This window comes from Poecilia mexicana, unplaced genomic scaffold (assembly GCF_051168715.1).
Source record: "Poecilia mexicana isolate PSO_F unplaced genomic scaffold, ASM5116871v1 scaffold_3, whole genome shotgun sequence".
NCBI classification, from domain to species: Eukaryota; Metazoa; Chordata; class Actinopteri; order Cyprinodontiformes; family Poeciliidae; genus Poecilia; species Poecilia mexicana.
In genome coordinates this window covers 24,267,912-24,283,413 of record NW_028263372.1, presented here as the reverse complement: position 1 = coordinate 24,283,413, position 15,502 = coordinate 24,267,912, and the positions used below count along the sequence as shown (strand labels likewise).

Here is a 15,502-nt window from a genome sequence, read left to right as displayed (position 1 = left end):
TAAAAAAATGCTGTTGGGAATCAGTGATTTTTACTGTCACATCTAATCTGGTTTTATGGCTCCGGATAGGCTAACCTTCACCGGCTCCAGTACGGATCCCCACAAGATGGACAAAAGTCTGTGAGAGCTTGGTCATTCAACCATCAAAAAAAATAAATACAGGGAATACGTTCAGATTACAAAAAATCATTGATATGTTTTTGTCAATCTTCTTGTTTTGCTTCTATATTCACAATGATTAATATACAATGTTGCACAGGAACTCAGGGAATCTCTGCTTGGCTCTAAAGTTTTTCCTCAATAGCATTTATTAGGTCATTGTTAGCACTGAGGCCAGCATTTTTACTGCTATGCTTCACAGTTACTTGCTCTCATGGTGTCATCTCCAGCAGCCATAGGCAGCTGTTTTCAAGGACACACCTTTTTTTTACGACATACAGACGACGTTATGAAATGGCTGGTAAACATGGTGGAGCACAGAGCAGCTATAAAGTTAGCTGCTTCAACAAGGAGTTGCTGAGGGATAAAAACACTCCAAAGAGTGTGACTTTTTAATCAGAAACCGCAAGACACACTATCTCAAATTAAAGATTTGATCAGTGATTAGACCAGTTTTGACTTCCCACACGTGGCTTAACGATCATGAATTGCTACTTAAAGGACCAGATGAAATGGGAACCCTAGTTTGTTATAGAGCTTTAAAAGTGACATTGCCAAATGGATCAATAATGTTTGACTTTACAGAAATAGAAATGGCAAATAGCTCTTAAAATGAGAACTAAACATGTGTCAGTTATTGGTTTCAAAGCGCACCATGGTTTTGGAACCGGTAATCTTTATATTATCCTCCTCTTTTATCCTATGGTTCTTAGATTATTTAATGACAGCGTATAGTATTTCTTTCTGCACCCAACCAACCAACCAACCAACCAACCAACCAACCAACCAACCAACCAACCAACCAACCAACCAACCAACCAGGTTCTATTGTCTGTATCCAAAACTTTGACTTCTTAGTTGGGTACAATTTTCTGGTACTCTACCACCTCTGATTGTCATTCATTGTGTCAAGCTTTAGAAAGGTTGTAGATTTTTTTTACTTCCCTCTTATGACATCATTCTCTGATTTCATTTATGAAATTTTACATTTTTGCTTTTTACAAATTTATGCTTAAAATGTGCAAAACAAGCAAAAACACACACACACACACACGCATATGCACGTGCGCACACACACACACACACACACACACACACACACACACACACACACACACACGCACACACACAGATGCACACACATTGATTTTATGTCTTTCTATCTTTATCTGCAATTTGCATTGACTTCCATTCATTTTTTTTCATTTTACATAGCCTAACCCTTACCCTAAAGCTAACTATTACTAGTACATGCCTAACCCTAAACCTAACAAACTCAATTCAAAGCTAAGCCCTAACCCTATAACAGCACTTATTCTTATGCGGTTTGGGCTTTGGGCTGCATAAGGAGCAGTCGGTCCCCATAACGTCGTATTTGTTAGGAAAATGGTCCTTACACTGTTTCAAAAACAAGGCTACACACACACTCACACATCATCAATCCTCACCAATCTGTGCTATCTCAGACAGCAACCCCTATTCCATGGTGACAGTGTTTGGGATTTACTCCCGAGGTAGCCTTGATTCTTCTGGGGCCACTCTTTGTATGTGTCCTTTTTGTGTGTATGGGGATGAGTCAAACTGAGCATGATAAATGGCTCTTGATATCAAAAGCTTATCATGTGGCTGGTGAAAACACAGACTTTCTCCCTCACCCAACTACCACCTACTGCAGGTCCACTTAACAGTGCCCCAGCGATCAAATTACACTTTTGTTTTTGAGTTATAAATCATGCGCTTAAGATTAAGAAACAAAAACAAAAATAATAGTCCAGCTAATTTCCAACCACGGAGGCCTGTATGCCTAATGAGAGCGCTAACGATCACAAGGGGTGTGGAAGGCTTTAGTGACAAAGATCTGCTAATTTCAAACTCTGAACTTCGATCTGGCTGTGGAAAGACCGGCAAGTCGATACAGTACACAACTTATTTTCACAGCACAACATAGCATGCAGCTGTAACACTATACATTAATAATTACAATGTTCAAAGGAAAATGCTTCTTTTATAAAGCAGAAAATGTTGTGCATTGCGTGGATTTGAAAATACCTTTTAAAACTTAGACTGAAAATTAAAGATTAAAAAAATAAAACAAATTTTAAGGGTAGCTAGGTTGAGACGAATGACTAATTGTAGATGCAGCCATTTTCACATTGATTTGTCCCTTTTTTAAAAATGTCCCTTTTTCTTTACCTCAGTTGGTTTGTTGTACCAGTGTCTTATTACAACTTAGGTCCAGTCTATATTGTTTCCTTACTGTTGTGTAAAGGGAGATGTTTGTTTTTTGAGGCATGAAAAGTAATTACATTTTTCTAAAGTTGGAGTGCTTGACTTCCAAAAATCTTTATGTTCAGCCATGCACTTTATGTAGGAATAAAGTGCAAATTATTTCACTTGTAAGTTTTAACAATTTTCGTAAAACAAATTTGCTAATCACTCGTTGTTCAAATTTGATTTGGTTCCAAATCAAATTTGGAAATTGGGACATAATGAGAAACAAAGACTTTCCATATCTTTTGTGTATATTCAAAGTGAAAAGACGCTAAGGCGAAACTTTAGAAGAAAATGTAATAGTGTAAAATACCACAGTGGCACACAGATTTCACAAAGTGTTTGATGTAAAAAAGAATTAAAATACTGAAAACAAAGTTGAACTTTGCATAAACTATAGAGATTTATTTTAGACAAAATAGCACCCCTAGAACAAATAGATTACATGTCCTAAATTATACATTTAATGCACACTGGAACAGAGTTAAAATATGTCAAACAGGGAGTGACAGAGGTTGAAAACCAGCAACAATGCAACTTGCTTTGGAGAGATATAAAGTTTATAAGTTTAGTTTCACCAACATAAACTTTAGGACTGTCTCACAGTACTTCCACTCTGATATTCCATCAAACAAAGCAAAAATTGTGAACTCATGCTTTTAAAGCATTTAATTTTACCTGCAATTGTCTGTAAGTTAATATAGTTCTTCAAACTATTTTTAGTCTAATATACACTTACATTAGATGGTGAAGACCTGCTTTTACCCAAGGTGAGCACCCTAAATGCCCCAGACCAAACTGCAGTTGCCCATGTTTTAAACAGCTTGACGGTGGACTGCCAGAGAGTGCAAGTGCTGGAAATTGGAGAAAAAGACAGACAGAGAGAGGTTGTGGTATTTGTTCATTGTGTGACAAATATAGCAGGTGAGTGGGTGGAATAAAAACAACCCAACACTAGCAGGATAAGAGAGGAAACACAGGAGAAAGATATAATGACACCAGGAGCGAGGCAATATGACATGGAGATAATAATAGCAAGGCAGCGAGGAGGAAACATAATGACACTTAGGGAGAGATGCGATGAGACTAATACAGAGATAATTGTGGTGAAAGTAGAATGCGGGGAGAACAGGAGGGATAAGGGGATGAGCAGGACAAAGGTAGGAAGAGGAGAGGAGGGACGACAACAGCAGGGGCAATGGAGATGGAGACACTGAGCAGCAAGCAGGAAGAGATGCATTGAAATAAAGTTGGTGATAATATGGATGTAATAAAGAGTCGATGGTCAGGGGCTCAGATGGGGACAGATAGATTGAGTGGGGAAATGGAGGGGTGTGTGTGTGGGGGGGCACAGATAAACATAACATGGCACAAAAACAATGATTTTGACTCAGAGATAATGAATACAAGGATGGGGTTGAGACAAAAGAAGGGGGATGGGTTTATGGAGGGGATGAGGAAGATAAAACAATGGCACCAGAAAAACAGACAGCAGATTCCTGTCCTCTCATGTCCTGTCCTCTCCTCTCTACTTTTTCATTGCCAGTATTGAATCACTGCAGTCAATAGTTCTCCACTGCGTAACTTGGAAAGATGCATTTGATTTGTGGCCCAGGACGCTGTGGAAAGAAGAGGCAAGCGTTTGATTTATGAGTCGGGGGACCTTGTGGTCAGGTTCTATTCGGGCACCTCACCTCTTTTGCTTTATCTCAGCAACAGAAATTTAACAGCCTGCGCGAAACACAGATTAATCCAAAAACTCTTTGTAGACGCCACATCTGGCTAGTCAGAGTGGTTGAACAGAAGTTAATTTTTAATTGCAGAAGGCTTGGTGTCAAGTTGCTTTGGTTTGTTTGCTGACTGGTGGTGGTTTTTACATGAATGGCGACCTGGGCTGGCCTATCTACTTGCCACTTCCTAAACAATTAAAGTAAAAACATGAGATTCAGGATAACATGCTGTGCAGTCTCCCTACTCTCCGTAGCACACAAGAGAGGCACCTTCTCACGAAGGCCAACTCCCCATTGCCTGCATATCTATAAAGCAACAGAAAATGTGTTCAAGGCACAACCTGATAGATTAGTTATATTTATTTATCTATTGCTTTTGAACTTCCTTTCACAATACAATGCTGGGTATCTGTTGGGTCCAAAGTTGCAGCTGTTGCATGTCAACCAGTGTTTAGCCCTGTGTTTTAGTGAAGACTGGTGCAGACCGTATGCTGTGTATGAATTCATGTCTGCAGCCTGAGTGTTCATGTGCTCATGACAGCACACTTTTATCTGCATGTGTTCGGAGAGGGCTATTTCACACTCATCTTTCAGACACAAAGATTGTTTGCTGTCGCTCACATTGAGCACTTTTCCTTTCTCCATTTCTTACCTGTTAATAGCTCAGATGGACTATTTTGTCCAAGTGAAGCAACTAAACAAAAAAGGAGCAAATGAAAAAAAAATTGTTCATCTGATGTTTAATATCATAAGAAGAAAAGGGGCATGTAAGGTAGAAAATAAAAACTACTGACAGAGGGTAAATCATTGGAACGCCAGTACCATTTCTTAATCTATTTTACGACTGCAACACGTCATCAGACAAAAAGTGTGCAGACTTTCTATTCAGATCATTTTCTCACTTGTCAAATTGTAATGATCCAAACAGCAGAGTGTGCCTATTTTGGCCAGAGAAAATTGAGCTTGTTTATGGTTTGCTGTTTACCGGGTGAAAGGTCACCAAACATTAACTGACTGGTTAATGTTTGGCCTCCATCCGCAGGTGCGTCATGGTTGCCTCTCCAAAACATTTTTATTAGATTTTGTAGTGGTGGCACAAATCAATCTAGTCATCCAAAAAACACAGTTGTTTAGTTTTATACTGTGAAATTTTGTGTTAACTTATCATTTTGTTTGTAAACTTTATGTAATGAGGAAGAAAAAATCTGAGATTAAAAATCTAAAAGAGAGTCGTGAGCTATACGCCAGCAAAACGAGATAAACATAAAACAATTTGAACCTTTAAAACATCTCAAAGACGACATGTGATTTTAGTAGAACTGTGCAGTGAGCTTCAAACCAATGTCATACATTGATTGAAATTCATTTAAACATTAACAAGCACAGATTTGTAAGATGACCTAATTGCTGTAATTTAAAAACAAAAATAATGCTGTTTTTGCTTCTGCTCAAATACATGTTCACCTATTTTTTAAGATAATTCTTTGACATTTTGAGACGAATCTTTAGTGCTTTTGAAGACAGTGTTAACGTGCATGTTTTATAAGATATTTATATATTTTTTAAACAATTAATATGTAAAGTGGATCCATAGACAAAAAGAATATATAGTTACATTTATTAATGGTTCTAAAAAAAACATCCATATTGTGCAGAATATGGCATTTTTGTTCTAAGATGAGATTTAGCTTTTTGTAAAGTAACATTAGAGACAAGGTAAACACATGTAGTATAAATGAATGACCTTCCTCAGTGGCAGATAGGCTGTTTATTTATTTGACAGATATCTCAGATAACTTGTAGAAAGTTGCCAGAGGTATTTCTCAGTTTAGTGTTAACTAAAGAGTGGGGGACTGTGCTCCTCTGGCAGCCAAAACAAATCTGTGGTTTTACAACCAAAACAAATTACAGTGTTTCCAGACAGTTTACCTCCCCACTGATATCACATACAGCTGACTGACAGCTTGCAGCTACAGGAGAGAGCGGCTAAAAATGATGGAACGTCTCTAGGATTTCATTGAAATCGAGATGAACCACTGGAAGGCTCTGATGCAATTTTTTGTTTGAAGCCATAACTTTTTAAAATTATTTTGCAACCTGAAATCAGTCCATGCCGTCTCTTTACTAATAAGGGTTCTTAAATCCAGACATGAAAGACTTTCTTCAGCTGCAACAACAAGCTGACATTGGTGATGCTGAGTGCTGAAAAAAAAATAAAAAATTACACTCGCGAAACATCTGAAGAAAACCCGAAAAACAGGAGAAGAGCTTGATGGTAGATTTACTTAGAAGCTAAGCAATGGACTTCTTAAAATCCCCTAAGTATGGTGCTACAATATGGCTTGCTGCAAGTGTCTGCTAAATTCTGCTTATCCCATCTGCTCAAGAGGAGGCAGAGGGGGGATCAAGCAGCGGAAGGGATGGTAAAGCGAAAGAGAGACAACTGAAGACAGAACGAGAGACGAACACAAACACGACTACAGGGGAGAGAGGTGAATTGGGTTGGAAAGACAGCGGAGAACAATCTGAAATTAATCTGGACACTCCAGATGGCTTGAAGTTTGTGTATGTGCATGTGAGACACGCATGTATACATGCTTTCCTGTAACTGGCAGCTTGTCCGTTTTAGCTTGTGTATAGAGATCAGTAGCTTGTGTATTTATGGGCTTCTGTGGATTTTGTGCCATTTCACACCAATGGGAACATCTGTTTTGTTACGGTGAGCATTGTTTTGATCCTGTTTGATGAAGAAAGACAGAAAAACATGCAAAATGTCTCGTATTTTCACTCCAAAGCCCATAAAAGCACATGCATTGATGCACCAAAATCCAGCCATCGCAGCACGTGCATATAGATCACATGTGTCAAACTCAAGGCCCGCGGACCACATGTGGCCCGCCATGTCATTTTATGTGGCCCGCCCAGCATTTTTTAGGCCGATGATTGACTTAAAATAGGTTTTGAGCACGAATTGACTACAAACTATACTGCTCAAAAAATAAAGGGAACATTTCACTTTAATTTTGTGTGTGGCTCCAAATCCAGGCCTCCATTGGTTAATACATTTGATTTCCATTGATGATTTTTGTGTGATTTTGTTGTCAGCACATTCAACTTTGTACAGAACAAAGTATTCAATGAGAATATTTCATTCATTCAGATCTAGGATGTGTTATTTGAGTTTATTTTTTTGAGCAGTGTACATCTCCCACAATGCATTCCAATTGTTACCAGCCAACATTACGGCTTCTCGCCACTAGAGAGCAGCAGAGTCACCTCAAGCTGCTTATTGATTTTCCCAGTGAATAAAACTGAGACATCGACAAGCTAACATCAAAACGTCCAAGAAAAGAAAAATCGATTTACAAGTAAGACTGTGAATGAAGATGTGTGTGAGTTGGTGTCAGGGCGGCAGGTGGCGCTAGACTTTTTTTGTTGTCTGTTATCTTGACCGACAACATAAAAAAATCGGTCCTGTACTATTTTTATCCGTGAGATTACAATCATATTAACATCGGCTATTGAGTCGCATTTTATGCGGTTTAGTTAATATTCACCGTGAATCCAGATCCCTTCACAGATTAAGCAGATAAATGTATCTACATTTTTCTCGTAGTGACAAAAACCACTGACTGAGGCCCCAATAACTTTTAATAAATTAAATTAAGCGACTTCACTTAAATTAGCATCACTTCACCCGCTGGGGTCTGAACGCACTTCCTCCTGGTTCCCATCTGCAGAAAAATCTGCGCTAATTCATCAGTCAGTTGGATCTGTCTGATCCAAACAGATCAACTGAACTCTGTGAGTGTTTTACCCTGTGCGGTCCGGTGTGTGCTTTTACCAGGGTTTTTTTTTTTTTTGGTTGGTTTCGCTTCTCCGAAACGGACAGATGTTACATCAGCAGCTCCTCCAGAGCGCCGCTCTCCTGGGTAACGAACACCAAGAAGGCTCCATTTCTTAAAGCCGCTGGATGAGTTACTTCCAGCGGTTTCTTTCTAATTCCGCAGTGGTTGAGCAGCGGACTGCGCATGTTACAGTCTAATTAACTTTTGCATCGTCATTTATTTCCTCAAGATAAATGCAACGTTGTGTTAATCCACTTGAGGAGCCCTCAAATGGATTAACACAACGCTGGATTCTCTTTAGTTTTCTCTGGTCTGTAATGGAGACTTGAATTTAACGCACCATTTCAACAAAAGGTTTGTAATGTGCTTCCTAGCCATTTTTTATAAGTATTGATTTTATGGACTGAACAGACACATTTTGAAGTGTTGATTTTATTTTTGAACCATTTTTAATTGTTGATTTTATTTTTGAACCCTTATTTATTTTGAAGTGCTGATTTTATTTTTTAAACCTTATTTATTGTAAAGTGTTGATTTTATTTTTGAAACCTTATTTATTGTAAAGTGTTGATTTTACTTTTGAAACCTTATTTATTGTGACGTGTTGATTTTATTTTTGAACCCTTATTTATTTTGAGGTGTTGATTGTCTCAAAGACCTTACACATGAATTGCACCATACGGGGTTTGAACTGACGACTTCAGCATTACCAGCACGGTGCTCTAACCTGCTGAGCTAACTCACCTACCTTACAAACTTATATTCTAATGTTTTTCAAAACAACATACATAATATTTTATTTTCCAGAGACTTTGTATTTTGAAGTGTTGATTGTATTTTTGAACCATTTTTAATTTTCAAGTGTTGATTGTATTTCACAGATATTTTTTATTTTAATGTATTAATTTTATTTTTGAACCATTTTTTATTTGTAAGTATTGATTTTATTTTACAGCCATTTAGCCAAGTCTCTGTAGAACCATTTGTCTCTGCTAATGACATTTTCAATACAATTTCTTGATCCCAGGCTTAGTTTATGGACTGTAATGTGAAATTAGGCACAAGTATAACTCTGACAGTTTGTTCACCAAGTTACTGTGCTCTCTGAGAGGATCTGTGGTATAAGTATTTGACATTGTTCCATGCCCATCGTTGACATTAGTCTCTAACAAAATGTGGATCATCTACCAGGAACACTGCAAAGAGCATGAGTTTCTGTAGTGTATTGGTTATCACGTTTGCTTCACATGCATAAGGTCTCTGGTTCGAAACCAGACAGAAACAGATTTTGCATGTTCTATTCATCACAGGTGTTTACTAAAGGTCAACAAGGGTTCTGTGGTGTCATGGTCTGTACTCTGAATCCAGGCATCTGAGTGCAAACCTCAGTTGAAATTTTCATGCGTTGCATCTCACATCATCAACTTTGGAACCTCAAACTGAAACAAAGCAGAGAAGTTCAGTTTCTGTAGTGTAGTGGTTATCACATTTGCTTTACATGCAAAAGGTCTCTGGTTCAAAACCAGACAGAAACGGTTTTTGTTGGTTATGCATCTCTTGGGGTGCAGTGAGACAACAAGAGCCTTCCTCTTTTGTGATGGTTCATTTGCCAATCGACTTCAATGGAGGCTTCTTTGAAATCGAAGCTACTTTAATTCAATTACCAATTGGCAGTTCTATGGCGTAATGCACATGTATCAAACTCGTGGCCCCCCCAGCATTTTATAGGCCATGGAAACTCAAATGCAATATTTAAAACTTCAATACATAAAATCAGTTATTTAACAATATGAGGTGGTGTTTAATGTATTTTTAACATTATATTTCTATACATTTATGCTAGGGGTGCCCAAGTCTAGTTTTCCAGAGCTACCATCTGCAGCTTTAGATGCATTCCTTCTCTAACACACCTGGACCATCGACTCATTATAAGCCTCTACAGAACTGAATGAGGGAAGTCAACCTTTTGTCTGGGGTGTTTTAGCAGGGATGCACTCCTGATCTGTATCGTCAATGTGGCCCGTTGAAGGGGGCCAATATGCTGAAGTGGCCCTCAGTGAAATTGAGTTTGACACCCCTGATATAGATGTAGGGCTGCAGGGGAACTGGTGCTTATCTTAAGGGTGAGAGGTGGATATGTCATCCGTCAGTCCTGCTTTCCTTCCTTTCTTCACTCCCTCCTTCCTTTCTTTCCTTCCTTCCTTTCCTTCCTTCCTTCCTTCCTTCCTTCCTTCCTTCCTTCCTTCCTTCCTTCCTTCCTTCCTTCCTTCCTTCCTTCCTTCCTTCCTTCCTTCCTTCCTTCCAACTAAGAACAATTTAAACACATTTTTCAAATCTTTCACATTTTTGGGCTGTTACGATAACAAATTTTGCTGGACAATAAATTGTCCAAGAAGTTATTGTGATAAACGATAACATTGTTGCTTTGAGACCATTTTCAAGCAATACTGTGGTAATGGCACAGTAATGCAAGAACACATTCTCAAGGTTCAATAAACTTTAAATTCTTATTAATATTTAACACCCAGACATTTAAAATATACTAAATAAATTAACAAAACAACAGAAACAACAAATAAAATGGAGTAAAAACAAAATTTTCCTTCAAAAAAGTGCTAGCTGAGACAAAAGCACCAAACTTAAGATTTTTGTCATCCAGTTTTTTGGTAGAAAGAGAAAAACAATAAATCATGCAAATGGAAAGTTTGTTTTAATTCATCACGTAATTGATTTGTTTCTTATTGTGACAGGCCTGGCTGTGCATGATAGGACCACCAACTATGACCTGACTAGTAACAAAATATGTAATTAACTTCCTTTGGCAATCTTCATAAATGATATTGGATTGCGTTTACAAGGATCTGGTGGGTTTCATTGTACTTCTGTGACTGGGTTGTGACCAAGTTGATTGTTACCCCTTGAGTGCACAAAATACCTGAGTGTGGGAGTAAAGAAAGGTGTTTTCTCCCTGACCCCAGGTTATTAGATCAATAGTCATCACTATCTTAGATGCAATTACTGCTGGGTTTTATGTTGGATTGCCTCACACACACTGTGTGCTACGTGCTCCGTTTATACTTCAGATGGAAGTCTATTTAGAGCGTTCATGAGAAGAAAGTAGCAGAGCCGAAATAATGGAGAAGGGAGGGAAAAGTGCTTTAAGGGGTTGTTGATATGGGGAAAGAGGAGAATAAAACCTCAAAGACTTGAGGCACAGCATGTCACAGTGTGACACCTTTTGTTTTCCCACACTGTCAACTTATTCCAGGCTTCATTTCAGAGGAATGTGTTGTACTTTTGCCTTCAGTACAACAAATTCCTGTCTTAAGTTGCAAGTGACTTCTTAAAAAATATGTTTTATTCTGTAAAAACTTACAAGATAGTATTAGTGTTATTTAATAAAGCATTGATGTTGGAAATTGATAAAATTGGATTCATATCTTTTGTGAAATATTTTTTTTAAATATTAAATCTACCACATATTAAACTCTGCTCAGGTTTTTTCCTGTGAAATTCAATTGACGTTTTTACAAAAAAGAAGGATTTATAACTAATCTTCAGTCTGTTCTAATAAGCTAAGACCACTATAAGAATATTTCTAGACTCTATATTGTGTTGTAGGAAAATCGTTTTCCCTAAAAAAAAAAAAGAAAAAGAAAAAAAAGTCCTAATATATTTGTTCTCATCTCTCTCTTCCAGCTGATTCCTGTGGTGGTGTAGTCCAAGGCCTGAATGGGACCATAGAGTCTCCTGGTTTTCCACATGGCTATCCCAACTATGCCAACTGCACATGGCTGATAATAACAGGCGAGAGGAACCGAATACAGCTAACCTTTGTCACGCTGGCACTGGAGGAAGACTTTGATATTGTATCCGTCTACGATGGACAACCATCGCCTGGCAACTTAAAAATGAGGTTTGAAGTGATTTTGATATTTTTACCTTCTTTCTTGCTACTGTTTTCTGTCCTTCCTCCTCTGTGCTTTATAATCTATTGATTACAGTTTGAGTTTGTCCTGCAAATGTGTCTGCTTGGTGTTAACGTAAAATATGGCATCCTTTGGCCAACGGCCTAGTGTGACATTGAAAAGGATGCGGATCGCAGCAACATCAGTTTAAAAGTATACAACTTATGTCAGTTAATTTTCTGGTTTTTGCACATCTATTGAATGGAGAGTTGGCACCTCCAGTTTACTGCTGTGAGAAGGGAAACCATTTTATGAGCACAAATCCTACTTACAAATTTAGATAATTTACTGTATTCTGACTGGTTTTGGCCAGAGAAAGACGGGACTCGCCCAAAGGACTATTTATGCAAGAATCATCACCACTGCAGAAAATTTCCCTGGAATTAAAAGTTAAAAGTCACATCAAATAACATAAAATGGCTAATTTTACATGTAATTATTCACTTTTTGCCACCTTGAACCTTTGTTTTATGACAGAAATATGACAAGAAAGGAGGCAGATATTAAAGTCTTCTCCCCAAAGTTATTTCACTCACAGAGGGGTCAGGTGGGGTAACACATGGACAGATTCCCAGTCCAATAAAGACTTGCATTTGCCAAGCAGTCATGAACACAAAAGTCTTAGATCAGCATAGTGTTGCTTGTTAATGTAACTTTCACTCCTTTTGGATAAAACATAACCCATTAATGTCAACTCCACACAAAAAAAGCGCAACCTGAGTTTCAGACCATCACCCCTCAAGCTGTGCAGCATCAGTGTCACACAGCCTGCAGCCTCCAAATACTCTCTGATCTTAAGAGTTTGGTAACGTCGTTAATATTTATTTGAAGAAGAAATTATGGCTTTTTAGTATCAATTATGAACATCAAGTCCTCTTATTGTGTCACTAAAAACAGACTGATTGCCATTACTCCCTCAAGCTGCAAAATGATTAGAATCATCTCCTTTTGCAGCTTTTCAGTACTAATTTAGCATTGTTTCGAACAATTTCACAAAGTTATAGCTAAGGGACACCAACTGTTTGTCTTGATTAACTTATAATATTCAATATCAACGAGTTTCTGTTGACAATAAAAATCAGCGAATAATTTGCAAACTCAATATCCACTCCACTGTGTTGGATCCACTTTCCTTTGAGATACATTTAGAACAGGGAGTCCAGTAACTCCTGAGGAAATCATGAAAGGATGAAGATTATAAAATACTAAAGCTGCTAATGTCGGTAACATTGTTAAAATAAAATAAACTCACTAACTGTAAGACAGTTGATATCTTCATGATCATCTTTTCATACATTTTGCCTGATCACAGGTATGGCAGGAATTGTTTTTAATGAATTAAGCTGTTTATTACATGACCAGCCAATAGAGAACAATGTTAAGATGTCAGGACAAGTTAACCAAAATAAAAGAGACATCTAGTATTTAAGACATTGTTACTTATTTTCTCAAAGGAACCTCAGGTTTTAAGGAGCAGATACACAGTTTGTTCTTGACTTTTAAAAAATACTTCATCCCACTATCAAGGCTTTTCTATTTCCTGGGCAGTAATATTTGATATTTAACGACTTATGGCAATAAGTCTTCAGAAAGAAAGTGTGTTGATTCTGTCTGTAGCTCCACCATGCTACGTATTGATTTAGATTCCCATAGGAATCATTAGTAGAGTTAGTAGAGAGACAATTAGACCTTTCTCAGATGGACAGAATGAAGATGATGGAAGTAGAAAGGTTTGTTAGGAAAGCATGTTGAAATGTGAACCATAACACAGATATTAACATATTGGCGTTTGATAGAACATATAGTATAAAGTTGAGTGAGGACAATGTAAATAACAGATATGCCCAGAAGAGAACCATTTCCTGTCAAACTGAGTCCTTAGGAGAACAGAAACTCCTCTACTTAACAGTTTACACATTCACCCAAAACAGTCACTAATGCACATCCATCCATCCGTCATCATACATGGGAGAGACGCTGGTGCCTGTCTCCACCTGTCAACAGGTGAGAGGCGGGGTCGCACACACGCACACACACACACAGACACACACACACACACACACACGCACGCACGCACGCACGCACGCACGCACGCACATGCACACACACACACACACACACGCACACACACACACACACACACCCACACGCACCCCCACACGCACACACACACACACACACCTAAAGAGAGATCAATTAACCTGACCCTGTTTAACGTCGTTTTAAAACTGCACATTAAAACCATAAGGAATAACATTTCAAAAACAAACATTTCACAATTTTTGATTGATTTTAAAATTAATATTTTATTGCAGAAACCCACCGACTGCGAAAAGCATCCAAAGTAAAAAAATAAATAAGTCGAATTCTATCACCAAGGATTCAGCATAAAACCAAATGCAGGTTATTCTGTTTTGCATGTTTAAAATTTCTTTTCATCACTATGTAAAAAAAAAAAAAAAAAAAAAAAAAAGTAAAGATTTTGTTGTTTCGTCTGACGATCAACAAAAACGCTCAGGGATCTGTGAGGTTTTGATGAATGGGCAGAGTTCCTGCTTGGTGAAAGAGGAAGGAAGGAATGCTAATATTGCTTCAGAAAGGGCAAAGAGAACAAAATATACAGTACAGAGCTGGTAAAATAAGGAAATCTTATTCATAGTGCTCTCTGTGTGTAGGAGGGATGAGCTGGGAATGCACCAAGTGGAGGGTTGCTGGTACAGTTATTTTTTTTTTTTTTCTTGAAAACACTTCACAGCTATGTCATGTGTCATTGTTTAAAAGACATTTTGTTTCTGGATAGATGAGAATAGCCTGTTCAGCTGCTGATTGAAATAAATAAAAATAAAGATCCTGTCTCCTGTTTTGCGTTACAAAAAGCTTAAACTGCTGAAGGATAACTTATAAAGATATTTTTGTGCAAGATAATAGCTTACATCAACACAGAGGTTGTCCATGACTCAAGGCTACAAACAGTGTTTTGAAGTTTGCTTTATTTCAATAAATCGACCATTTGCTCCTTATATTGTTTCTCACCACCTTTTTTTCTAATTCATTTTTTTGAACAGTTTGTTTGTAATTTCTTCTTCTAGCAATAATAAATTAAACTAGAGAACTGGCAGAGCAATAAAAAACAAAATTATCATCTCTTCCACTAAAGCTTAAAAAAAGGTGGAAGTGAGAAAATACTCTCAAACATCAGAGCATGTTTGTAGCCTTTTATTAAGCAACGTAATATTTTTTATCAGTCTCGCAGGAGAATGAAATCATATTTTCTTCCTCGTCATAATCTACGGTGGCAGAAGCTAATTTTATTAACCTGTGTTTAATTGTATTATTATTCTGGTAGAGTTGGGAGAAGTCCTAAACATGCTGTGTTTTTCAACTGTCTACTCTTCAGAGGCAGAAGAAGGACTAAAAAAAGGATTTGTTTGTACTTAGTTGCTCGGCCCCGATGAGATGCGGCAAGATTATTTCATTAGATTGTTAGTCTCAAGAGACACAATACAGATTCATTAACTTATTAGCC

At 37.7% G+C, this 15,502-nt stretch overlaps 1 protein-coding gene and 1 non-coding gene across 2 annotated transcripts in view; both read left to right on the top strand.

Annotated features, from left to right (window-relative positions):
- csmd1b (CUB and Sushi multiple domains 1b) overlaps positions 1-15,502 on the top strand; it is a 436,793-nt gene that overhangs the window by 101,296 nt on the left and 319,995 nt on the right. The window contains exon 2 of the mRNA XM_088004350.1: positions 11,708-11,924. Coding sequence (XP_087860476.1) covers positions 11,708-11,924 — 217 coding nt within the window. The remainder of the gene's footprint in view (positions 1-11,707; positions 11,925-15,502) is intronic.
- trnav-uac (transfer RNA valine (anticodon UAC)) lies at positions 9,471-9,543 on the top strand. Its single transcript has one exon. It is a non-coding gene; the product is annotated as a tRNA-Val (tRNA).